The sequence below is a fragment of the Paramormyrops kingsleyae genome, chromosome 14 (genome assembly GCF_048594095.1).
Source record: "Paramormyrops kingsleyae isolate MSU_618 chromosome 14, PKINGS_0.4, whole genome shotgun sequence".
In the NCBI taxonomy this organism is placed as follows: Eukaryota; Metazoa; Chordata; class Actinopteri; order Osteoglossiformes; family Mormyridae; genus Paramormyrops; species Paramormyrops kingsleyae.
In genome coordinates, this window is record NC_132810.1 from 9,576,426 (window position 1) to 9,601,726 (window position 25,301).

Genomic DNA, 25,301 nt, shown 5'->3' on the forward strand with positions numbered 1-25,301 from the left:
AACCACATGTAACTACAGTGAATAGTTTGTATAAAGGATACTGTGACAGACAACCATTCGTCAAAACTGTACAATACAAAATGTTCCAGAAAGGTGTCTTCCTCCATTTTACTCATAGGGGTTTAAAAATGAATAATAAATGCAATTTTTTTGGATATTGACTGGAGTGATAGTTGCCAAACATTTACCTTAAAAGGCAAATTACATTTCTGTCATTTCAAATTACATAGCGTTTTGTCCGATGCTTTCTGACCATATATAAAATATACTTCAATCCAAAATAGCTCCGGGATATTACGTAGGTAAACACAAAAATTACACCAAGGAGAAGAAAACGATAAAAAAAAAGAAAAACGGAAAAGAGGGACCTGTCCATTTATTAAGTTCTGGTTTATTTCAAGTTAAAAAGATGAAATTGCCGTATAATTCCACCAGAGGGAGCTGACAAACCGAATGTTTTTTAGACTTTAACGACTTTCAGTGAAGAAGCTAAATTAAAATGAAATATGAATTTTAATTCGTTTTCAATTCTTGCCTTACGCATTGTGTTTTATTGCGGAATGTATGGAGTAACTTCTAGTGGCTTCTCATAACCAGATATATCATAACATTATTAAAAGTCTATGTAGGCTAAGTAAGTCACTTTAAACGAAATCACTTTATAAGCAATACTAAAGTGCTGAAGGATGACTTGCTATGGGTCCTGAAAACGGCATATCAACAGTCTAGTGAATAACCGAAACATCGTTTTGTAAATCCAATCAAGACGACAAGCCCATAAAAGTAGCTCGTGGACATATAGTTTGCACTAGATTGTCGAATGCAATTAAAGCCATCGTAATTTACAGGAGGGACCGGCGACACTCGAAGATGCGATAACCTGCAGTCCCCTCCCCCGCAACGTCACGGAGAAAAGTCGGTATAAATGATCCTCTGAAAGGGAAAAAGTGCGAGACTCGTTGCGATCGCGGAGGGAGAGGCGAGAGAGACAGAGGGGACCGAGTCTGAGATCCCGCATCAGCAGCGGCTAGTGAAAAAGGGAAGAAAAGTCGCGATCGAGACGCAATGCTGTACCTTGGTAGACCTGACGACTTCTGATCGTGCGAGCTGCAGAAAAGAAATGCTAATGGTGTTCCCGATCGATGAGAAGTACGAAAAGTCACCGGGGAAAGCTTAATGAAGCTTCGTCTGCAATAAAGCTACGCTTTAAAATATGATTTGGAATATTTTTGGGAATATTCGCCCGGATTCCGCTGAGCGACTGCCCACTGTAAATCATCACTGGCAAAAATGGGATCTCCTTGGGAGAAGTATTCATTGAGTAGCTAAATGCGAAAGAGAAGGAAAAGAAGATTACGTAAATCACTAATAAACGTTAATCAAACAGTTTAATAATATTACATATCCATTTCGTCAACGCACGGTTTGCTGATATTGGGAGTCACTTAGACTAGATGGGAATAAGTTATTTAATTTGTTTACTTTAACGAACGACTTAACAATGTATTTGAGTAAAGCACTTTTGTTTTTCCTGTTTTTGAACTTCGTGACAATGAGTCTGTCGCTTTCCACTTGCACCACTGTGGACATCGACCACATAAAGAAAAAGAGAGTCGAGGCTATCCGGGGACAGATTCTGAGCAAGCTCCGATTAACCAGCCCGCCGCAAACACTGGGTCCGAACCAGGTCCCTTTCAACGTACTGGCGCTGTATAACAGCACCAAAGAGCTGCTCGAAGAGTTGGGGAGGGACCGGCAGCAGAGCTGCGGCCAGGATAACACGGAGACCGAATACTATGCCAAAGAGATACACAAATTCAACATGATTCAGGGAACTTCAGAAAACAGTAAGTATTTTTGTTGTTTACAACTGTTCCATAAATACTGTGAATAATTTTATTTGTTAGTGTCACCGTGTTTATTCTCATAGCGTTTTGAGTGTCATTGGTTATTTTTTAACCTTTTTGTTGCGCACAAAGCGCAGCTCCAGTCATTCCCTAGCGGCAGGTCTTTCTGCGTAATTGTCGGCGCTCGGTGTTGACATTATTCCCTCTCTGGAGGCTCGGTGTGGAAACTAATGAATGAGGATGCCCTGCGAGTAAACAGGGTCTGATTACGAGGAGGATGAAACTTTCAGCCCTCTTTCCCCACTTTAAGCCGTTTGCAAAACACCCACGCTAAAGGAAAATATAGAAAGGGACACGGGATTCGTACTGGTGAAATGGTCTACCTCATGTCATACGAGACTAAACGTTTGTGCAATATGAGAATAGAGAAAAAGAAAATTGTGGTTCTGTAGAATCCCAGTATAATGCCACGGTCCAGTCATAAAACAGTTTTACTCCTAAAATGGTTTTCCGTCCGTCCTTTATTTCTGGTAATGTGGATTAGGTTTACTTTTTGCCTGTTAAATAAATCACTGGCTTGTTGATTTCCCCTTGTTATATAAGAATACGGTTGCCAATGCTCTGACTGTCATCCCAATTATTTTTTTTTTTTGCATGTGCAGTGTAGCTTAGTCCAAAATACACTGGCAATAGCATATCCGAAAGAGGAGACTACTTTTGTGCCACTCTGCAAGCCCAAAGAGACGCATATTATAGATGACGATGTATGAAGGCAAAAAAAAAGCCGTCAGTGACCCGGTCCGCCCGCTTCAGACTGCGTGCGTTAGGTGGGGAAACCACCTGATTTCCCACGGATCGCCATCCCAGTGCAATCAGGCTTATAATAAACTACGGTTGGATCCGCTGGATGGAGATGCTGTAAAAGGGGAGAGGAAATGTTAACAAATTAGACTAATGGAAGGAGTTCCTCCTGGCTTGGCAGGGGGACAGCGTTCCCTCCATCCCCGTGTGTTGGCCAGGAGTCGGGCCCCGGAGGAGCGCGGAATCGGTGCTACACGCGTCTCGGCCCAGTGGAAACACCGAGGAGCCGGGAGCAAAAGCAAACACATTAATTGCAGTGAGAGCCGCATGACATCACCCTGCGGACACAGAGCTGCAGGTCCACTACCGGTCAAGACGGGCCATTGCATCGGAACCGTTTTATTGGACTCCCCCGCCGCTGTCCGTGATCTGAGCTTAGCGTGTCACTTTTTCCTTTTCAGCTTAATTTGCTCCAAAGCAGTCATTACAATGCCACTCGTTTTACTGCACTCGGCAACCCGGTGTTTATTCGTCTTGCGTTTCATTGCCGTCATTTAAATTTCACTCGCTGTTTTACTGCTGTGCCTGAACCACAGAAACGGGGCATAAGCAGCAAATAGGTTGCATTCCTCTCTCCATTATCCTTTCTTTAGCGACGCCAATCCGCTAAGATTAAGGACGTCTCAACAGCCACTGGGGAGGTGCTGCGTTGAGCCAAAGGTATCAAAACTTTGCCAAGGAAAGGGGGGGAGGGGTCTTTCCTGAATGCCTTGAAGTTTTGCAAAGGAATTTTCAGTTTGTGAAAGGCGTCTCGTAGGACACTAGTTTGTTGAATTGGTTGCAGACCTGTTGCGTATAACGCAGGAGCCTGAGCCATTGCGTCATATCGCTGCTTTGAAACGGACAGGTGTTTCACGCTAAAAGGACACAGAGCAGAGCGCCCCCTGGCTCCCGGGACAGTCGTCCCCTCCAGATCAGTTTCAGTTTGCCAGGACTACTACAGACACTCAAAATTACAGTTTAATAGCCAACCTGCGATGCAGCCCCAGTTCAAAATGTAACTACTTTCTGTAGACGTGCAGAGGATACGGCTTCCTTGCTAATCCATACAAGAAATCACACGACTGACAGCCCTACCAAGACCACATTCCAAGACCATATTTTAAGAGTCAAAGGAAAAGATGATAGGTCATGAAATATGTAAAGTATGCCCCAACAAGGCTAAAAAAAAACCCTGATCTTTTCTCCTGGATGGGCACCCCACTCTGTCTCATGCTTTATGTAATTTCACACGCGATCGGGCATGTTTTAGTATTATGGAGCCCTGCGCCATGTCCTCACTGCCTGCTCACCTTCATTCCATCCACATAGCCTAATGCCTTTAACACACATTGCTCTTGGATGCTGGGAGCAAATTGAATTATTTTCAGGTCTGTGCTGAATGGGTCGTCTTTCCTTCATGCGGTTTACAGTTCCCTGGCAGCATCAGTAGAGTTAGAAAAAAAATTACATATAATAATAAAATAAAAGCCATTCTCCCGAATCTTAAAAAGTACTAGGAAGCTCCAACAGGTTTTTCTATTTAGTTATAAAAAAATCACATTGTAAAACCTGCTTGAAATCTCAAAGGCTTTTCTGTGTGCTGAAATTCTCAGGTCCTTTTCTGGAGAAGCAGCTGCAGATCTGAGCGGCCGAGAGAGAGAGAGAGAGGGAAGGAGGGAGAGAGAGGGAAGGAGGGAGAGAGAGAGATGGAGGGAGGGAGAGAGAGAGAGAGATGGAGGGAGGGAGGGGGAGAGAGAGAGAGAGATGGAGGGCCATCAGCTTTCAAATTACTAAAGGACAGGCCATTGGAAGCATGGCTGCCCCCCCAGAACCTTAGTTCAGATGTGAACAAAAAAAGGTGGAAAATAATCTTGTGGGGAAAAAAAAGCGCTTTCGTATTTTCTATTTTACATAATTAGATTTTTAGGAGAGTGACCTAACTTCATGTTAGAAATATTTGGCGGCTTTTCTGAAACCTGAGCCGCGGGCCGTTGCTGCACTGAGGCTCCCACGCAGCCGGTCCCGAGGTCAGGGTACGGCCGAGGTGCGTATCGGTCGCGACCCCCGCGTGCGGGCTGGGGGGGGGGGGGAGCGTTTGTGAGATGTTAGGCCCCCTCACTTCAGGCCTTCTCTGTGAAGTTTAGTGCTGTTTTTTCCCCCGGAACGTTTTGGCTGATTGTCACCTTGCGTACTGGTGTGTTTTATTACCACCACAAGCCTCGCTCGCTGCAGACGATGCTCTGGGTTTCCTGTCCAACATTAACATTTCACATAGTATTCTGGAAGACCAGCGCCACTCAGGCTGCCTGGTGACGGGCTCACCAATCAGAATCAGCACCAATACCGCCCCTCCCACCTAATCACAAGCCACTTCGGTGGCAGAGATGCTGAATGTGGTTGGCGGGGGGGCAGCTCCTTTCGTTAGTCACCGCTGCTAGTGGAGTCCGATCGGGACAGGAAGTGATGCGGCAGTAGGGGCAGTAGGGGCAGTAGGCGAAGCTCATGGAGGACACTGATAGCCAGGAGTTCCAACCGCCACATGGAGGCCCCACCTCCACTGATGCGTGTGCATGAAGCAGACCGAACCAAAAAGACAGGGATGTTGGGGATGTTACATAGTAATCGGTGACACCCTGTAGGGGGAGCCATATAGACTGAAGTACATAGATATTTGTCATATATGGAAGAATAGAAAGGTGATGTCATGCTAAAGCGGGGGCTGACATTCCAGCCCCATCCCCTATTATGTTTCCCCTTTTCTTCATCTTTGATGAGGTGGAAAAAAAACATACTACCCCCCCCCCCCAGATAACTGCAGATTATCTCATCCCAAACAGTCATGGACTCCCAGTCTGCTGGTTTTATTCAGACGACTGGAGACGCTCGTGGGTGGGGGGGGGGGGGGACTCATCAGGCTTTGATCTGCATTGTATCCAGTCACCGCATGGGACCAAACAGACTACTGTAATCCATCACCACAGGACTGCATTTTAGTATTTAAACCCCCAGCCCGGCCCGTTCGCCGTCATGGAGTCTGACGCCAGCGGATCAGTGCAGGCCGCTCAGCCAGCAGCTACGGCCAACCCGACCGACCGCACACTGCAGACTGCATTTCTCTATGTTTAAGTTGGATGGGAGCTTGAAATTTACAGCTGTTAATTGGCCAGATAAGGGGCTGAACACATGATTATCCTGAACGTCTTTAGTAAAGTATCAGGCAAGCAACTGAGTAATAAATCAGAAACAAACAGCGATAGCCATATGGCATAAAACCCACACGGACACATTTACCCATCAGTTGTAGGAAATATATACAAGCAACGGTGTGCAACCAAAAACTATCCCTGGGTTTGCTGTTAAAATCACTCTCTGGGCTGTTAATTTCAAATGCTCATCAGAATACCCTGTTTCCACTGTCACTCCTGATACTGATTGTGTCTCAGTAAATCAGCCCCAGTCCTTTCACTGGTCTTCCAGCACCTGCTCTCCACATTTCCCCATTTTCCTCAGTTTACTTCCATAGTCTTGGAGAGACTGACATCATAGTTAATCTGCAAAAGTTTTTTCTTTTTTTAATTTTTTTTGTTTGGGGGGGGGGGGGGTCACTGAGTTCCATCATTCGCTGGAGTGAGCTCTCCAGCCTGGCAGGACATCCCACTTAAAAACAGGGGGGGGGGGGGTGAGGGCAGAACATCCTACTTAATAACATATGGGGGGAGGGGGGACAGAACACCTGGCTTATAGCTACAAATTTGAAAAACAATCAGCAGGCCACTGTAATCGAATGGTTGTGTTCCAGTCAGGAAGGAGAACCAGCTGGCAGTCAGTCAGTCCCCAGAATGGTCTGTTTCTGTACCTTTAGGAAGGTTATTTAACCCGAATCGACTGGATAAAAAATCAGCTAAGATCAGTAAGACATGGGCCTGCAGTTACCTCACAACAACAGAAATCCCACTGTATAATAAAACATCCTAACACCCCCGTGAGAGTACCTGGGCTGACTCACCTCCATTAAGGACTGACTCTCAGTTCTCACAGCATCATGAAGCGGGGGGGGGGGGGGGGGAGGGGGGCATTCAGGATGAATGGTAGACACAGTTAGCAGAATAACACTTCTGTGGCAACACCACTGCAGAAAATAGCTACTCGGAAAAGCATTACTGAAGTGGAAAAGTATTCATAGGGGCTGTCGAAGGCCTCTGCCGCTGGTCGGGATCGACACGACGTTCCGCGCGGCACTGGAAGGTGCGAGGCTGCCGTTTCGGGGGCCAAACTTAACCGGGCCAACAGGTATGGCTAGCACTGGGAATTTCCACAGCTTTGGCCTCCGTCATGGAGCTGACGGACGTGCGGGTCCTCGCTGCTGAGACCGCCAGCGGCACATGGCACACGGATCTCGATTACGCGCAGAAGGCATAAACAGCCATAAATCAAAGCAGTGGCTCTCGTCCGTCAACGTTCCTTACTCCTCTACAAGCACCCAGATCGAAGCACTGCTCATGTGAACGTCCCGTCCTGATACTCAGAATCTGATAATGGAGGAGGATAAATTAGGCTCTACATTTAACTCCAATTATCCCAGCAATCCCTAGCAGTCACAGCCATGGAACAAATTACCTTCAGAGTCTTGGCAAAAATAAGCCATAATGGGAAATCCAACTCAAAAGATCGCAATAGGAAAAATGAGGTCATCCAAAGGGAAACTGAAGACTTGATTAGAATTTCAAATCTGCTGTCTGACGGGGGTGATTCCACCTTTGGGGACGGGGGCACGGCGCTAACCTCTCGCCACCCCGCTGTTGGAAGAGAAGACTCTGTTATTCGCATGGGAAGGTCACCTAAAAATAGCCTGGTACCCTTGGAAGGTTAAGATAACAGCTAAGGTACCACAAGCGATGGCGCGTCCTTAAGCAGCCTCACACTGCGTCACGGCTGCTCCTGCGCAGACTAGCACCCCTGCATCTGGTATGATTATTAAGGCCTCAAATTATCAATCTCATCTAAAGGGGCAATTTTCATATTATTCACGAGCAAATCAATGATATAAAATGGTCTTTTAAAATGGGGGGGGGGGGGTAAATAGCTGAGGTCCTGGCCGTAAATGAGTGTTTCCATTCGGCTTGTAAAACAGTCGGCACACGCTTGTTTCTGCCGCTGCGGCCGCGCGCTGCCTGTTAGACTAATAAACCGCGCGGTGGGAGCGAGCTGGAGCAAGCCCATTTAGCGGTGTGTTACCGTAGCGACACCGAAAGCCACCAGCTGCCATCTTGGCGCCACAGGCCGCTGGTATGGGGCAACAGTCACACTGAAATATTACCCAGCATCCCACCGTCCCAAGCACCTGCCGAGGGCTGGGGATCCGCTGGTGGGGGGGCCGGGGGCACACTAGTTTGTCTGGCCACCATGCGACACATTTGTTTTTAATTTCACGATCCCGCTAACTCGGACTTTGGATCCCGAAAAGCTCTTACAGATGGTTTCCTCCTCCCACGATCAGCTAAAAATCAGAGGGAGCGAGAGCTCATGGTGGTGGGGGGGGGGTTTGGGGGGGGTATGACGTGGTGGCTCTGCCCACTCTCACCTGACCCCTCCCTTCCAGACGACCTGCTCCATTACTGCCCCAAGGGCATCACCTCCAAAGTGTCCCGCTTCAACATCTCGTCCATGGAGAGGAATGCCACCAACCTGTTCCGGGCCGAGTTCCGGGTGCTGCGTGTCGTCAATGAAGCCGCCACCACGCCTGAGCAGCGGGTCGAGCTCTACCAGGTACGTACCGGTACCGGTACCGTTTTCCTCGTCTCTGTTCCCGGGGGGCATATGCTCCTGGACGTGGATAAAGGTTACAGGAAGTTCACCATCTTCAGCATCCACCTTTTGTATAAACCATACCTACTGGTGCCAGTTTTCTTGTGCATGATACTTTACAATAATAAAAACTGAAACATGAAGGCTTCACTGGAATTCATAGATTCTCAAAGAGCTTATGTATTTATGGTTTTTTTCAGAGGTACGTTTTCACTTACACACAAAATATTGGGTGAGTAACCATTAGGTAAATGTCTGCCCCCCCCGAAACTCCTGGTCAGGAGCATCTGCATGTGTCTGCATATTTGGGGGGGCATGCCGTATGAAGCTTTCTTTCCATTCCCAGCATGTTCCCCTGTGAGGGGACGACAGCCACAACTGGGTTCCATCATTTCCTGTTGGGGAGACAGATGTCTCCAGGCCACATACTGTCTCCTTGGTGGGCCGGGCCAGACCCTAGCCCTGTCAGGCTTGCAGACTGTTTTCAGGAGTCCAGGAAAAGATAGAGAGCGGGTCAGCAGTGGTGGAGGCTTCAGCTGATTGGCCGGTCGGCCGCCCCCACACACGCGCGGGAGCCGATTGGCAGGGACTTGCGTTGACCTTAGCCACAGCAGTCCCACAGGAAGCTGGATTAGACACTGATATTATTTGGGGAGGAGGGGGGCAGTTATCCAAACTCAGCCCCGCAGGCTCCCCCACCCTGTTTTTATTGTGCAGGATTGTTTTTCCATTTATCATTAATGGCTCAGCCAGAGAGCCAGTTCCCATTGGCCATATACACCAATATTACTGTCCACTGACTGCTCGTACAGGAACAGGAGTCACGGGGGCGGGGGGGAACACATTTCCTCCTTAAGGGTGGTGTTAAGGGCTGGAAAACCCCTCCTGACGTGTGAATCGGAGCACTGGGCCGGCCAAGTCCCCCCCGGTGGGGCAGATCTCCATGATCCGGAGGCATGCTCAACTCGGAAGGTGGTCTTGAGCCTCTGGTACTGGTGGTCACTCCGATCGTTCGCCCGGCAGATCCTGAAGCTGGACGGTCACATCGGCAAGCAGCGTTACATCGCAGGCAAGAACGTGCTGACCAAGGCGCCGCCCGAGTGGGTCTCCTTCGACGTGACCGACACCGTCAGGGAGTGGCTCATGCACCGAGGTGAGTCGGGGGCGGGAGGTGGCCCCTTCCTGGGGAGCCTGTGGAGGGGGCGGTGAGGCGAAGCGTTCCCCCCCAGTGCCGACCATCTCCTCTCCCCTCAGAAAGGAACCTGGGCCTGGAGATCAGTGTCCACTGCCCCTGTCACACCATCAAGCCCAACGGCGACATTGACGAGAAAAATAACGAGCGGCTGCAGGTCAAGTTCAAAGGTGAGGTGGGCGATCCTCAGACATCAGAGAGTGGGGTGAGCTGGAAGCTGACTATCCCATGCTGACTATCCCATGCTAAGAACACGAGTCCCACGTGACTTCGGGGAGCGGAGCAGGATCTGACACAGACACAGGCCCTTCACAGCTAGGAAAAACCTGCCTGTGTTTACGCTTCCTGACAGTGACTCAGATGCTGGGAAGGGTCCCCGTCTGGTATCTCACTTACATTAGGGCCCTGGGTCCCTCAGCTGGGGGCGGTTGCAGGTGTACAAATTCCAGGGCCCACGTTAAGTGGTGTGGTCTCCCCCGGGCTCCCCCCTGCTTTAGCTATCAGCGTTAGAGCGGATGTGCAGGTGTTGAAGGAGGGGGGCGGAGCCCTGATGTGTGCCCCTCCCCTCAGGCCTGGAGGGGGACCCCGAGAGGAACCAGAAAGAGCCGCGTGAGTGGCCCCACCTGATCCTCATGATGCTCCCCCCGCACCGCCTCGACTCCCACACCTCCCCCCGCCGAAGAAAGCGGGCGCTGGACACCAACTACTGCTTCAGGTAGGCCCCCTCCCCTGGCCCTTACCAGACGGCAGGCTGTCCATGTGGGTTAGCTCCGTGACTCTGCATCTCGACCCGGTTTGGCACCAGAATGAGTGCTGGCAGCACTGCCTGTCGAGATCTGCCCCGGTGCTCCATAGGGAGCGCGTGTGCAGCAGGGGGGAGGGGGTGGGGGCGTCAGGCCCTGCGTCGGCGGCCTGCGAGCGGCGGGAGGCACCTGGGCAGGCTCCAGGAAGCACGACACACCCAACGGTGGAATTCCGGGCTTCTGCAGCGCCAGCCTGTGCCAGCCAGGAGACGGAAGAGTGTAAAAAGTTGAAAAGAGCCGGCTGTGTTTATCCGGGGGCGGAGGGAGGGAGTGCATGTCAGCAGGTCCCCCGGAGCACAGAGAAGCCAAAATAACACCCCCCCCCCCCCCCCATTCTGGCAGTAATTATGAAGAGAACTGCTGCGTGCGCCCCCTGTACATCGACTTCCGGCAGGACCTCGGCTGGAAGTGGATCCACGAGCCCAAGGGCTACTACGCCAACTTCTGCTCTGGGCCATGCCCCTACCTGCGGAGCGCCGACACCACGCACAGCTCGGTGAGGGTCCGGCGCCTACGCATGCCAAGCTCTGGAATATTCCGCCTTGCCATATGAAGTCAGTGACGACTCTTGTTTTTCCATGAGATTCAGCAGGGTGTGAGATTCAGTGTCATCTAGACCGGGAACACAGCACTGCATATCAGTCTGACCATGTAATAATATGATAATTAATGAATCATTCTGACATGCGGCAGTGTGCAGCATGTGTGTTGCCTTACAGGGCAGCTGTGTGCGTTGACATGACAGTTTGCACACTCCTCCCTCAGCTCCTGAGCCTCTACAACACCCTGAACCCCGAGGCTTCAGCTTCCCCCTGCTGCGTGCCCCAGGACTTGGAGCCCCTCACCATCCTGTACTACGTGGGCCGGACACCCAAGGTGGAACAGCTCTCCAACATGATCGTCAAATCCTGCAAGTGCAGCTGAGTGCACTGCCACGGCTTGGCAGAGTCAGCGGGGTGGGGGCGGAGTAAGGGGCAATCGGACCACCACCCACAACCCCCCCCCCCCCCCCAGCTCATCAGCCATGTGGCCAGACCCCCACGGCCCTGAAGCACCACAGCGACCGCTTCAGAGTGAGATGCTTTGGAGACCTCTTCAGATCCGTCTCACTAGTGCCTCTACAATGATCCCCAAGATTTTTTGTAACACCCCCCCCCCCCCACCCCCAACAGCCCTGGGCATTTCAGACACGCATGTTTATAAAAGACAAAAATGGAACAAGGACAGAATCCTGTTTCCTTGCGGTGACCTACTGGCTTTGAGGACATAACTGTAGCCCAGACAGCCGAGGTGGAGGCTCTCCCCGGACCTGGAACCGGAACCGGGCATGGAACCAGAACCACAAGTGACCGGGCCTGAAGGGAGGGCGTGTCACATGAGGAAGAGGACGGATGGGATGCTCGACGCCGGAACCCCAACACTGTTAATCTAGGAAAAGTACTGATTCCCATAGTCTTAGGAAATCTTAGGAATGCTGGAAAAAAAAATTTCTTAAAAAAAATTTAAACAAAAAAAAAAAATTAAAAAAACAAAAAAGAGCAAAAAATTTAAACAAAACTATTTCATTTTCGCTTTTACCTCTATTTACACAACACAGTGTTTTAGGGACTTTTTTTCATAAATGAAGTGGATTTTTCCTGTTGTACAAAAAAAACACCATTGTATGTCACTAAGTGAACACTTTGCTAAATCACAGACTGTTCATGTTTTTACTTCTGTTATTCATGAAAACACCTTTTTTTTAATTAAAAACAGATCTTGGACAAACTGATTTGAGTGTGTTTTCCCCGCAAGACAAAACCAAAAAGCAGACAGTCCGGCAGAGTTGCCCTCCCGTGTCAGTGACATGCCCCTTCACAGCCGAGACAGAACAAGTCGAGAAATTAATGCAAAAAACAGACCTTAAGTGTCGCATTGAAAAGAGTCGAATGAGTCTAGAAAATTCATATTCTACAGCAAACAGGTTAAAATATTTCTTACAATATAACAATATAATAATAGGTAGAATTACCTGAACACCAACCAGAAGCCAATTATCAATGGACATACATAAACTTGCATCATAAAAGTATCCAGTGAAATTGCCAGATAGAGACAACACTGACGTTTCTTTTCCCCGCAGACAGTAATGCTTCCCCACCAACGTAACAGGCTTCTCAGTGCCTAGACAATCAGAACCACACTGCCAGTGATTTCGTTTCCTCTGACTGTAGTCATTCAAAAGCAGGTGTCAGCTTCAAGTAGAGCAGGGCAGTCAGCCCAGTGTGCACTTCTACTCCACAAATGACGACTTCGACTTCAGTGGCCCTTAGCTGACGCAGCCGACGGCATACAGACGCTGACAGGCGCTTCAGAGGTAAAATAAAAACACAGAAAATGGGATCGCCACAAGAGAGGCACCTATGAACATGTTTATTCGGTGATGTGGGAGATTGTTCTCCGCATAAGTAAATGCAAAATAAAAAATATACATATAAATTAATAATGGTTAAAATCTAGAAAAGCAAAATATACTCATCACTCAAAACAGTAATGTAAACATTTAAAACCTGATGTTCAGTGACTAAGCACAGGGAGGATGCGCTGTTTCTGAGATTGCACTTTGCAGAGCCTCAGCCTCTGGGGACAGGAACAGCAGCATGTAGCTAAATCATTGCACAGCTACAGATACTGCCCTGTAGTACCAGCTGTACTATATGATGCTGCTGTGTGAAATTCAGCCTCCTTAAAGGCAACATGCTTTAATCAATGAGGATTTGAAGCCCATTCTGGACATGCAGAGGAGCTCCATGTGGTAATGACAGAACCTTCTAGAACACACTCCACCGACATGACTTGAGGCTGATATTTGAGAATGAGCTTACAAACACGGGGGGGGGGGGGGACAGTAAGCAGCAGAGGGTGATAGGGGCCCTGAGCATCTCCCCCCACCTCATAGAGAGACTCTTCCCTGGTAGGGACCCCCAAAGTCAACTATGGAACAAGTGAACAAGACAGATTCCACAGCAGATCAAACCTCCCCCCCTGCTCTGCAAACTCCAGCGCAGACAACACCCTAAAACCCCAGAGCGGAGATGGACAGACGTGTGGACTGCTTTCGCAGACGCGCACGCTGTCGTCCAGAGAGGGCTGAGGTCTGCCCCTGCGGCTTTGGCAGATGGGGCCCAGTTTCACGGCCCCTTCCTGTTGGCCCGGTTCAGCGCGGAGCCGCCTGGCACCTGCCTTCCCGTACAATGAGGTTCTGAGATGTTTCCATGGCCGTCTCCATTCCCAGCATGCACTTCGGATTCCGAGAAGGCCGCAGATCCCGGCCTCCTCCCCCATCACCTGTTCTTGGGGCTTTGGCTCTGGGACAGTTTGCTGCAAATGGAAAGACCTGTGGAGACGGAGGTAGGCAGCTGAGAACCGAGCCGGGTGGGGAGTTCAACACCCTGCTCTCCAGGCTGAGGGGGTCGTGAGGGGTGGGGGGTATCGCTATACGTCCCTCCACACTAAATGCGAAACAGCCGTCATGGCTCCCCGAAGGATCCCCAGGTGTATCCCTCCCTGCAGCCAAAGGTAATCAAATTACCCTGAGATTTCCTACTAGGTATTTTTCGAAAGCATACTTATAATATCAGAGACCTCCAAAAAATAAAAAGCTTATTCAATTTAAGCCACGTTGCGTCATGTGTTTAGAGAAGCGTCGAGGGGCTGAGTCTAAGTCACGCAAATGCCGTGTTTCCCTGGAAGAGTCACTCGTGTGATACGTGATCCGGGGTGTTAACAAGCAGATGGAGGTGTTTCATGTTCCTACAGCCTGGCCCAGACGGAGGTACGGCCAACGCCGGGGCACCGCGGCCAGATAGTCTGAGCGCTCGAATTCAGACCATCCAAAACAACCAGAGGAAACCTTATTCAAGCATGTGGGCGTCCTGACAGAGCGACCCAGACTGGGAGAGAGAACCTCAGACAGAGGGGGGACGGCCTGTTATTTCGGGGCAGACGAAAAAACACGAACGACACGCATGAGGGGCGATCAAGGACACCCAGACCCACACCTGCTCAAATATGTACATTCAAGCAACTAACCAACCCGCAAAGGCACTATATACCAAGCCAGGCTGGGTTTAAGGAGTGGGGGGGGGTCCACAGAGATTATCTGTCATGGCGGCAGGGCCACGCCCCCTGGCTACGTGCCAGAAATCCTGCCAGCGGAGGAATTCGGTGATCATGCTCTCAAACAGTATTGTCTTTCATTGCGGTCTGCGCAGACGTTTGTTTTGGTGCTCCTTAACGCTCCAGGGCCAGAGCACGGCGGACGGGCCTCCGGAACGCCACGCCGCTACATGGTGACGCGATCGCTGCACATACGCGGGGGGATAAAAACAAAAGTGGGGGGGGAAAGGGACCGAAAAACAAGGGTGTATAGGTTTCTAAGTTTGAACACAGACGGCCAAGTTGGGAGGAACAGACGAAAGACTAATTCCGATGGTTCTTTAACTTTGCATTTTTAAGTCTAGAAAGTGCTAATTTACGTACCTTTCTGCCACCCCCAGCCCCCCCAAGTTTATGGAGGGAAAGAGACAATGGAAAGGCAGCCTAACAGCCAGGCTCAGCCATGCATGTACGCCTCCCTTTCGTCTGTGAGCAAAAGCAGCCCAAGAACAAACAAACAAACGTAACCCCAGCCACCGAAGCGGCATTCGTTTGTTCGCTATGAGGGGAGCAAATATTAATCCCACGCCGGCTCCGTTTTCCCAGCTCAGAGCCCCATGCAGGACCAAGGTGTTAGGCTGTCCCTGTAAAAGCAGAGCTCCCCCCTCACCCCAACCTGACCCCAGTGCCCAGTCAGCTATGGTGCTGTGCCAGTAACCGGTGGGGAGGACTGGTTCTGCTAACGCATCCCGACAGCTGCTCAGAGGGAATGCCGTCCGCTTGGTGGAACAAAGAGAAGGCAGATGAGGGAAAAAAACAACAAAAACAAAAAACACTAGGTCTAATCTCTGCAAAAAATATGGCGTATATAGGTCGGGTGGGCCTCCAGGATTCCTGGGGGGGCTGGGATTTGGGAGCCTTTGTCTCCCCTCTCTCATCGATGTGGTTTAACTGAAATTCAACTCAAGCAAGAGAATCGGTGCCCCCCCCCCCCATGCCAAACACAGGCTGAAAAATGCATTCATGCAACCCAGAGACCACTCGCTAGGATTGGGTTTCAGTTATCGATGAGTTTATAAGATGAACCTTAGAACTGTTTGGGAGGGAGATTTCATTTTTTTTTTTTTTTTTTTTTTTTTTTTTAAACGATGACACCTACATACAGAATCACAGATGCACACACAGGCCACGTCCCACGGTGGGCTCTTACCCCCCCGCTGATGTAATCACTCAGCCGCGCTTTGCGAGACACGCCAGTGACAGATTACGAGCCCATCGATCTGGGGAAGCCGTGGGGGGGGGGGTAACAGACATCCAGCTAAAACTGCTGACTATCAGTGTTACTGCAATAAAATCATCAGCTCCTGTGCTCTAGTAAAAGGAGGAGGCGAAGTGGTGAGGATTATGGGTAAGAACGTGCCAGCGCCTGGGCTGGACAGGTACGGTGGGGCTGGGGGATTATGGGTAAGAACGTGCCAGCGCCTGGGCTGGACAGGTACGGTGGGGCTGGGGGATTATGGGTAAGAACGTGCCAGCGCCTGGGCTGGACAGGTACGGTGGGGCTGGGGGATTATGGGTAAGAACGTGCCAGCGCCTGGGCTGGACAGGTACGGTGGGGCTGGGGGATTATGGGTAAGAACGTGCCAGCGACTGGGCTGGACAGGTACGGTGGGGCTGGGGGATTATGGGTAAGAACGTGCCAGCGCCTGGGCTGGACAGGTACGGTGGGGCTGGGGGATTATGGGTAAGAACGTGCCAGCGCCTGGGCTGGACAGGTACGGTGGGGCTGGGGGATTATGGGTAAGAACGTGCCAGCGACTGGGCTGGACAGGTACGGTGGGGCTGGGGGATTATGGGTAAGAACGTGCCAGCGACTGGGCTGGTCAGGTACGGTGGGGCTGGGGGATTATGGGTAAGAACGTGCCAGCGACTGGGCTGGACAGGTACGGTGGGGCTGGGGGATTATGGGTAAGAACGTGCCAGCGACTGGGCTGGTCAGGTACGGTGGGGCTGGGGGATTATGGGTAAGAACGTGCCAGCGACTGGGCTGGACAGGTACGGTGGGGCTGGGGGATTATGGGTAAGAACGTGCCAGCGACTGGGCTGGACAGGTACGGTGGGGCTGGGGGATTATGGGTAAGAACGTGCCAGCGACTGGGCTGGACAGGTACGGTGGGGCTGGGGGATTATGGGTAAGAACGTGCCAGCGACTGGGCTGGACAGGTACGGTGGGGCTGGGGGATTATGGGTAAGAACGTGCCAGAGACTGGGCTGGACAGGTATGGAGGGAGGCAGTGGCTGCTTCACGAGCTGTAACTAAGGCTGCCGGAGTCCTCATTGTAACCCCCCCCCCAACCTACAGCAAGGTCACGCACAGTGGAGGGTGGTCTGCTGACTCACATAAACACCAACGGGCCACTGGGATCCAAGCGGATGCTTCCCGTTTAAAAAGGCTGCCAGGAATGGCGTGGGAATGAACAGTGATGGCGGGGTTAGAACGAGGAGGCCCACCCACCTGCTGTGCTGCAGACGGCCTCGTGGACGGCGTGCTGGGCGCTGGACCCGGACCCGGACCCGGCCCCGGCCCCGCCGGCCCACACCTCTGGAGGGGCCTGCCTGTAAACAGAAAGGCGATAGCAGTGAGCGTTTACGTCAGGTCCTGCAGGCACTGAGCGGGCAGCCCCACTGGGGGAGGGGCGGGGCTCACATCTCCATGTCCTGCTTCACCCCCTGTCTCCCTCCTTTCTGCCCCACAGGTGTTGGGATAGAAGGGGGGGGGGGGGGGTCACGGTTTACCTTCACAGAGCCCAAGCAGGGCACAGGGTCAGGGAGGGGCACATCCCCCAGGCCCTGAGCAGACATTGGCCGCTTTGCCAAGCGATCACATCCCCCCCCCCCGAACAGGCCATTTGCCTCAATAGGGCACGACGCAGACGCCTTGCCAGTGACGTGCCACACCATCTGAAGCCTATCACCACGGTTACCGCTCTCCTCCACGTTTTAATTCCTGCTGAGGTCAGCCTCTTCTTGAGGTCCAGGGGGGTGTGGAGGGGGGGGGTACAAAGCACAGGCCTAACATGAGACCCAGGGATATACCCCAGGGAAATGACAGGGCATGGGATTATGCCGCAAAGCCCGCTCTTCAGAGGAAACACCTAATTATTTTTTGGGGGGGTTTCCCCACCAAGCGATGAATGGATGTTGAGCTGCCGGTTCGGCCCCTGCTGGTTTCTCTTTAAACAGGGCAGAATTCCTGAACATGAACTTCACAGAACAGGAGTCTTCGCATCCAGAACGCCATGGTAACATGCTAACGTTTGGAGAGGCAACAAGCTGATATTTCTTGAAAACAAGCTTGATTATGAGGGGGGGCGAGGGCTCAGAGGAAGAGAGCAGAGGTGGGATAAAACACTCACCCACCGCCAAACCCGCAGGCAGTCATCAGCGCTGCCCCAGGGAGACCTCCTCTCCGCAGGGGAGGGGCCCAGCTAGACCGACAGAGCCGCTGCACTACCCATAAAACCAAATAATCATTTTTCCCAAGCAGTATACATTAGCGCAGAGCAGGTCGCCATGGCGCCGTGCCGAAGGCACACTGCCACTGTGACGAGCGTATACAGTCAGGCCCTGCGGCCGCACACGTGTCGCCTTTTGCACGATCATGTGACCACCCCAGCGACTTAGCTACTGTGAATGGTGCAATTACGCAGCACTGCTGCGGGGGTGGGGGGTCAGTTTATGGGTCTGTTAAAATCCTGCGCCTGCCCCTTTTAATGGCGACCGGCGCACGCATCAACATGATCAAAGCGGAGAGTGACTTCTTAAAACTTAAATTAAAAAAACACCGCTTTTACAACACATAGGGGTCTACAGTTACATATTTAATCTTTACAGCTTAATGAAATATTTGAATTTGAATTAAATATGTTTAATATATATATGGGATAGGCTCCAGGTGACTTTGACCAAGAGGTAAGAAGATAGATGGATGGATGGATGGATGGATGGATGGATGGATGGATGGATGGATGTTACCCTAAAAAGTTCCTAAACATGCCACCGAAACCACTGAGTACTGATCAGGGGTTGACCATCAGCAGTCCCTGGTCTAAACCCATTCTGAGCAATGGGTGGCTGAAGCTGTCATTAAGATGGGGGGGGGGGGGGTGGAATTCATACACTTATAAAAGTCACACAAAATTTGGCCAGGCTGCCCGCCACACCCCCAGCCTTCCGCGAAGCCCGATGAGGGACATACTGGTTTGTTTGCTTTACAAACGGCTTCCCCTAAAAGCCGAAACCGGAGCGACCACGACCCCCGCCACCCTCACGACCCCCACACGCTCCCAGCCCAGGACGCCTCCCCCAAGCCTTCCCTGCCACTTATACTGTTTACAGGGCTCCACGTCCCTTTTTCACAGAGCGAGAAAAAAGTAAAAATGGAAAAAAGGAGAGATTCCAACAGCTGGACCTGATAAAGGGCGTTGTGTTGACCGGTGCTGCAGCCGGAGGGGAAATGTAAACACCTACCGTTTTGGGGGGGGAAATACAGGAAGCTTGGGGAGGCAGGGGGCCGGGGATAAGATCACACCGGGCCCCGTTAGCAGGGGGGGTGTTTGCAGCTTCATTTGCAGGTAAGAACCTCCTGAAGGGATCCTGACTGGCCCCGAGGGCAGCTGACAGCAGGCCCAGTATTCAGCTTCAGAGGCTAAATTGCAAGCTTTTTCATTTTTGAAAGCCCAAATGAGAACCCCCCCCCCGCCTCCTTTGACCTGCTACTAGTCTGGCTGCAAGGTCCCAGGAGAAGTGTGTCACCATGCCCTCTGGGCGCCGCACAGTCCGGGTGCAGCATGGACCCCACCCCTAACCTCTTAAATGCCGTGAGGCAGAGACTGAGTGTGGGCTGGTCCCCCGGACCACGAGGGCCACTCGGCGACTGTCAGTGTTTATCGTTACTGTATCTCACCGCGGGAAGCAAGCGAGGACAACACATGTTAGTGATTACAGCGCTGGGCAGCAGGCCGGAACTCAGACCCGGCCACTCGGAGGGGGCGTCCCGCGGATGGGAGGCCACAGCAACGCGCGTGCGATCCCGCGAGGGACCGCGCTCTGGGTGACGAGGACCAGCGGGACTGAGAGCAACAGCGGAGGTGAAGGACTTAAACATCTGCCTCCTCCTTTCTTTGAAATACCGTCTCCTCTTTCAGCCCCCCCCCCCCCGCCTCCATCTTCTTTTCCATCCGTGCATTTTTCTGCTCATGCAGCTTTCCGCTTTTCCCACACTCGCTCCCGACACTAAGGGCCGGGAAGAGCGGCACGCAGGAGAGCGCGAGGGGGCTCTGGAATTTCGCGCGCAGAGGGTAAACACCGTGGCTGCCAGGAAGGCACGCACGGAGGAGAGGACCTCCCCCCGCCCCCCGGACCCCAGCTCGCATTCAGATCCACGGCTCTCACTGCCTCGCCGGTCCCCGTGTGAACCACACCCCTTTGATGGGCCGCCAGAGCGGGCTTCGCGCTTTCAGCCCAGTGCATATGCCTATAGGCAAACCTCTCTGGTGCCCTCCTATCACAGCCCTGTTCAGCCGCTCACCTCCTCCAAACTGGCAACCCCCCCACAATGCAGACATCATCGCGGCGACCTCGCCCACGTGGAGAAGGTTCCGGTAATGTGCCGTTGTGGGCCCATGGCCACATCCACGGGCTCGATGCCAGTGAAGCAGTTGGGGGGAAAAAAATTGAATTAAAACTAACAAATATGGGCGTCCTCTCTTCATTTCCGACTACACGCTAATGCACACCACAAGAATGCGAGCGGACCGGCACTCGGCTGGCGAGGTCGGGGGAGGGGGCCTGACAGCAGTGGGAATGGATGCTCCTTGCGTGGGAGGCAGGGAGGGGGCGCCTTCTGCGCTCGCCGGGGGGGGGGGGGAGCCCTCCACTGAAGCCGGTGCTTTAAACAAACAGCCGTTGCTATCATGGGGGTTTGGGGCCATTGTTGTGTAATTTGGCCAGATGTTCACCAATAAAGTCATACTGCGGCGTGGGAAACACATGGCAGCCCCCACCCCACACATAACAAGCAAGGCCCCGCGGCCAGGTCGCACTCCTCTTCGCAGAATCCCTCGGAAGTCATCGTGTGGGGGCGGGACGGGAGGGGGCACTCCCGTCATTACCGCGGCCCGCCAGTTTCTCATTGGCCCGAGAGCGGCGATCGTGTTCTAGATAAGCCGGACTCCCCGCCTGGCGGACGCCAGCCTGCGTGACGCGGCGACGCCAGCTGTGTGATTTGTGGTGCCTGGGAGTCCCTGGGTGTCGGAGCATCTGGCAGATAGATACGGGATGAGGATTACAGTGCAGTGCGGCGCAGATCCACCAGCACCATGTGACCGCGCTCCTGCAGCCTCAGCGCTTGGCGATCGGCTGTCATTCAGTCAGCAGACGCGGCGGTGGGTCCCTATATTTACAGCGCAAATGGGTAACAGATCTGCGGGAAAGCACCAGTGAATGATAACAAAGAGGCACAGCAGATATTACTGACATTATTTCATCTCTGTCCTTCCTGCTCTCACCTGTGGAGGCGTTGTGGTGCCGTCTTCCTGAGGAGGCCATCCCGGGCACAGCTGGGCGGCTTAGGGGCGAGAGTGAGGGTCCCCGGGGCGGGAGTCTGGTTCTGCCACAACGGAAGGGCTGTTGCTGGGAGGGCCGGGGCCCCAGAGAGCCCCTGGGGTGGAGCGGCAAAGGCCTGTGAGGACAGGGCAGCCTGCGGACACATGGGATGGGGCAGGGTGTCAGGCAGAGAGGGTGCATGTGCTGCTGCCAGAATCCAAGAGCAGGAAGCCCGGATTAACTCTGGGAACAAACATCTTAAAAGCTGGCGCTACCCTTAATTCTCCGTTTACGAGGCCTGGCAGCGCCGAATTTCTGCTAAAGCCCCAGAACAGAGGTTTACTGGTCACCCGGCCTGCTGACCCAATGTTTGGTTCATCAGAAGAATTGGCAATAACCAGGAACCAGTAAATAAAAATAAATAAAACAGGCACATGGCACTCGTGAATAGAGGGAAAAAAACACGGAACATTCCGGCACCAAAAGAACAGCAACAATAACCTTAAAACCATGTGACCAAACACAAGCCCAGAGCTTGAACACTCATGCGTTCCAGACATGCCGCTCTGTACACCATCTTTCAGTGAACGGGGCTAAAAGAGAACAAGCGTCCTGCCAAGAAATATGGATGCAGCCTGGAAGAGCTTCTACGGGGTTGTATTTAAGGGCACCTGAAGTTAATTCCTGAAGAATGATTAACCCTTCACCTGGCTGATGTCTGAAAACAGTTCCAGAAAACAGAGATAATGCAGGAGCTAGCTTACAACAGGTATTTACAGGGACACACACACTCACTGCAGGTATTTACAAACACACACGCTCACTGCACTTCACAGCAGGTATTTATAGGGATAAAAAAAATACTTGCACTTCAAAGCAAAGGGGTCTCCAATATCCAACCTTTCCACTGTCATCTTCCAGTGTAGGTCACTTCCAAGGCAAATTCGGTACCTCGGCAGCTGATAACAAACATGCAGGACCAATGAACAGCCAGGCTGCTCTGTGGCTAATCCTGATAGTGGTGCTGATTCACATCAGACTGTGGACGGAACCGGTGACGCCAATGAGCGTGATGCCATGATCTTCTCAAACGATAAAAGTCCCGTGTGCATGTGTATGGGTCCGTGCCAGATTAACGAACGCAGGGTGTCAAAATATACATCAAATTTCGACAGGGCCGGCATGCCAAAAGGAACATACCTGTAAAATAATACTGCAGGCAGAGAATGGGAAGTAGGCAAGCTGGATAATCTTAGGAAGGCTAAAGCGTAAAAAGGAGAGAGGAATTTGTAGGGTTGATGATGCTCGAAAAGGACCACTGGCAGGAGCAAGAGAAACATTTCTAAAGGTTTCAAAACCGCTAAAAACGCAGCTGTTACACCACTGGCTTGTCACGGCGAGTGTCGCCACGGAGACCTTGCCAGGCCCGCTGTGGCGTAACCGCCGGTGAACGTTACAGGGCAGTAGGAAGGACTGCCAAGTGGCCGGCTGCCGTGAGGGCGCAACGTGTTCCCGATTTGAATTTAAGGGGGGGGAAAAGCTCTTATCCTCAGGCTACCGCTATAAACGTGATGAGTCGACAAGTTCAGCGTGACCTGCACCCATGTCCGTGCTCCATACTCCCTGCTGCTGGGTCGGGCGATGCCGAAAATCAGCCGCTAACTGGGAGTCCTGGGAAACATGGCCGCATTTCGCCGTGACATTTAAAAGCCACCCCTTTTCCAAGAGTTCCGTGCCACATTCCAATTCCCCGGCTGCCTCCACGCCTGGTCTCCAGGCCGCTCTGCGTATCTAACGGCCTAATCGCTGTTTGGCTCCTAAGGGGCGCATTTCAAAGGCGCTGGCCGCCGCCGCATGACAGGGAATATTTTGAAACGATTTACGTGTTGATAAATGAAAAGCTGAGTTTCCACGTCGGAGGGTCTGCAGCGGCGCGGCGGTTGAGCCAGGCCAAGAAGGGCACCTTTCTTTGGCTGCCAGGTGGCGCCGGGCCAGGCACGCGGAGGAGCCGCGCAGTCTGCAGCCCGTAACTGAAATACGGAGCGCAGGGGTAAGCACGGGCAGCTGGCCTTGGAACCTCCCTCACCGCCCGCTCACACTCACACACACACACATAGCATTTACAGTGAGTTTACTGGGAGGGGCAGGGCGGCTGAATGGACTGGGGCTAAGAATCTGGATGACCAACACCTAGACATGGTTCCAGAGGAGAGAGACAGACAGGTAGAAGAGAGTGGGAGACGGGTAAATGAGAGTCAGAAGGGGAGAGGACAGTGGAAAATAGAAAGAGGGGGGCAGGAGACAAGTAGAGGAAAATTAGAGGGGCAAAGGAGAAAGGAAGACAGAATTAGGAGAGAGGGAGACAGAGAGGGAGAAGAAGGTAGGAACTAGAGGGCGGAGGATGTACTGGACCACAGTCAGGGAGTGGAGGACAGCTGGTGAGTCACGGCATGACCCTCGCTGCCCCCTCCCTGCCCCTGAGTGGATGGAGACTGGGCCATTTCCTGCATTTATTATTATTTATTTTAACCAGAAACCCTCATCAGGGAAATTGTACAAGGGGTTCGCAGTGAATCAAGGGAGGATTGGAGGTCACAGGGATCACTTGCACGCCACACGGCCAAGGGAAGCATCATCTCCTTGTTGATGATGAGGCCCGACCTGACGGGAACGCTGACGTCAGCGCAAAGGGATCAGCAGGGAAGTAGGCAATCTAGACAGCCACGTCCCTGCCACCAGGGGGTGCGGGGGGGGGCTATCATTACCGGTCTTAAAAAATGGTCATGTTGTGCTCCAATTACAATAGACAGAGAGACATTTCTCCAAATAAATCCTAATAAAACAAAGTCTTTTAAAAAATACTTCTAGCTCTGGATGATGTCCATGGTCACGAGCACAAAACGCAGCGTGATTTTCTCCGTCAGACCCGCTGGGTGAGCTGGCTGCTACTTCCTGTTACGTCGCTCCAGCAGTTATAAGACAGAAAGCTGAGAGGGCAAAGGAGAACTAAGACAGAGGAGAGGAAAAAGAAGACGCCGATGCTCAGGAAAGGCGCGCTGGACCGCCGGAAGGAATCCCCAGATTTCCTTCGCTAATGCTAACAGGGGGCTCTGTTAAAAGTGCGAGGTGCCATGTGCGCTTTTACCGGGGATTTGGATAGTATACAGAGAAAAGAGAGGGACACACTGATACTGTGCAGGCTATAAAGACGGGCCTTCCCCTTTTTTCGGGGCCCAATCAGCTTTTCCTGCGGCTGAGGATCACCAAGTGTTTATGTGTTGACTTTGCGCGGGTAGAGCGCGCTTCGCACTTTCCCTTTGATCCCCCATCAAAGGAACGGGAGACGGGCACTGCAGCGTTTCTGACACAGACCCAGGGTCTGGCATGTTTACAGTCCCCTCCGGCCTCCTCCGGCTCAGCGAGAGAGGCGGCGTGAGCCAGAGAGCCCCCGGTGCAGACCTCCACGCCTCCTCCCCAAAGATACCCCCTTAGCCTGAGTGGCGGCGAGCCCACTTGGGGCTCCCCCCCGCAGAGGAAGTGGGCTCGGGGTGCTCCTCTTATTTGTTCCCATTATTAGCTGCGCATTTGCTCTCCCGGATCCAGCTCTGGTCCGGATCCAGCGGACCAATGAGTTAGTTGGACTCCTTGTGGTGAGGTTTCAGTGAGGTCATCCCAGCACCAACAGCCCCAGCACCACTGTCCTCTGCTTCACTATAATGTATTATTATTATTATTATTATTATTATTAATTATACATTTTCCCCAAAACCAGGTTACGGTTTTTACCATTTACATGGCTAGATTTGTATCCGTTGTATAACATTGACTAGCTCATGTTAAATACCTCCCTGCAGGTACAACACGACAAAGGTACAAAAGAAGGGCTCCTAGAGCCCAAGACACAAACACACATTGTGGAACCCAGGTGCGTTGACACACCAACTTTTGTGACGCCGTTAGCAAAGCGAAGGCCCCGAAAGAGGGGAAATCAGACCATCAGGAAGGCTTAGCATCAAGGCGGCATCTGTACGGAGAGAGCCTTATATGCCATCGCTGGTGGATTCTGGC

General features: G+C 52.1%; 2 protein-coding genes across 7 annotated transcripts in view; one reads left to right on the forward strand and one right to left on the reverse strand.

The window, feature by feature from the left end:
- Window positions 1-937: 937 nt before the first annotated feature.
- Window positions 938-12,257, forward strand: tgfb3 (transforming growth factor, beta 3). The gene is made up of 7 exons (XM_023828375.2): window positions 938-1,847; window positions 8,290-8,456; window positions 9,519-9,648; window positions 9,750-9,857; window positions 10,258-10,402; window positions 10,833-10,986; window positions 11,256-12,257. Exons 1-7 carry the CDS (start codon window positions 1,502-1,504, stop codon window positions 11,412-11,414), a joined length of 1,209 nt encoding a protein of 402 aa, XP_023684143.1. The 5' UTR covers window positions 938-1,501; the 3' UTR covers window positions 11,415-12,257.
- Window positions 12,258-12,887: 630 nt separating this feature from the next.
- ttll5 (tubulin tyrosine ligase-like family, member 5) overlaps window positions 12,888-25,301 on the reverse strand; it is a 51,729-nt gene continuing 39,315 nt past the window's right edge. For all 6 annotated transcript variants that reach the window (XM_023828372.2, XM_072699260.1, XM_072699259.1 and 3 more), the window contains exons 31-33: window positions 21,197-21,387; window positions 17,143-17,243; window positions 12,888-13,866 (exon numbers count right to left, since the gene is read on the reverse strand). In XM_023828372.2, the coding sequence (XP_023684140.2) occupies window positions 13,814-13,866; window positions 17,143-17,243; window positions 21,197-21,387 (345 nt within the window). In that variant the 3' untranslated portion in view covers window positions 12,888-13,813. The remainder of the gene's footprint in view (window positions 13,867-17,142; window positions 17,244-21,196; window positions 21,388-25,301) is intronic.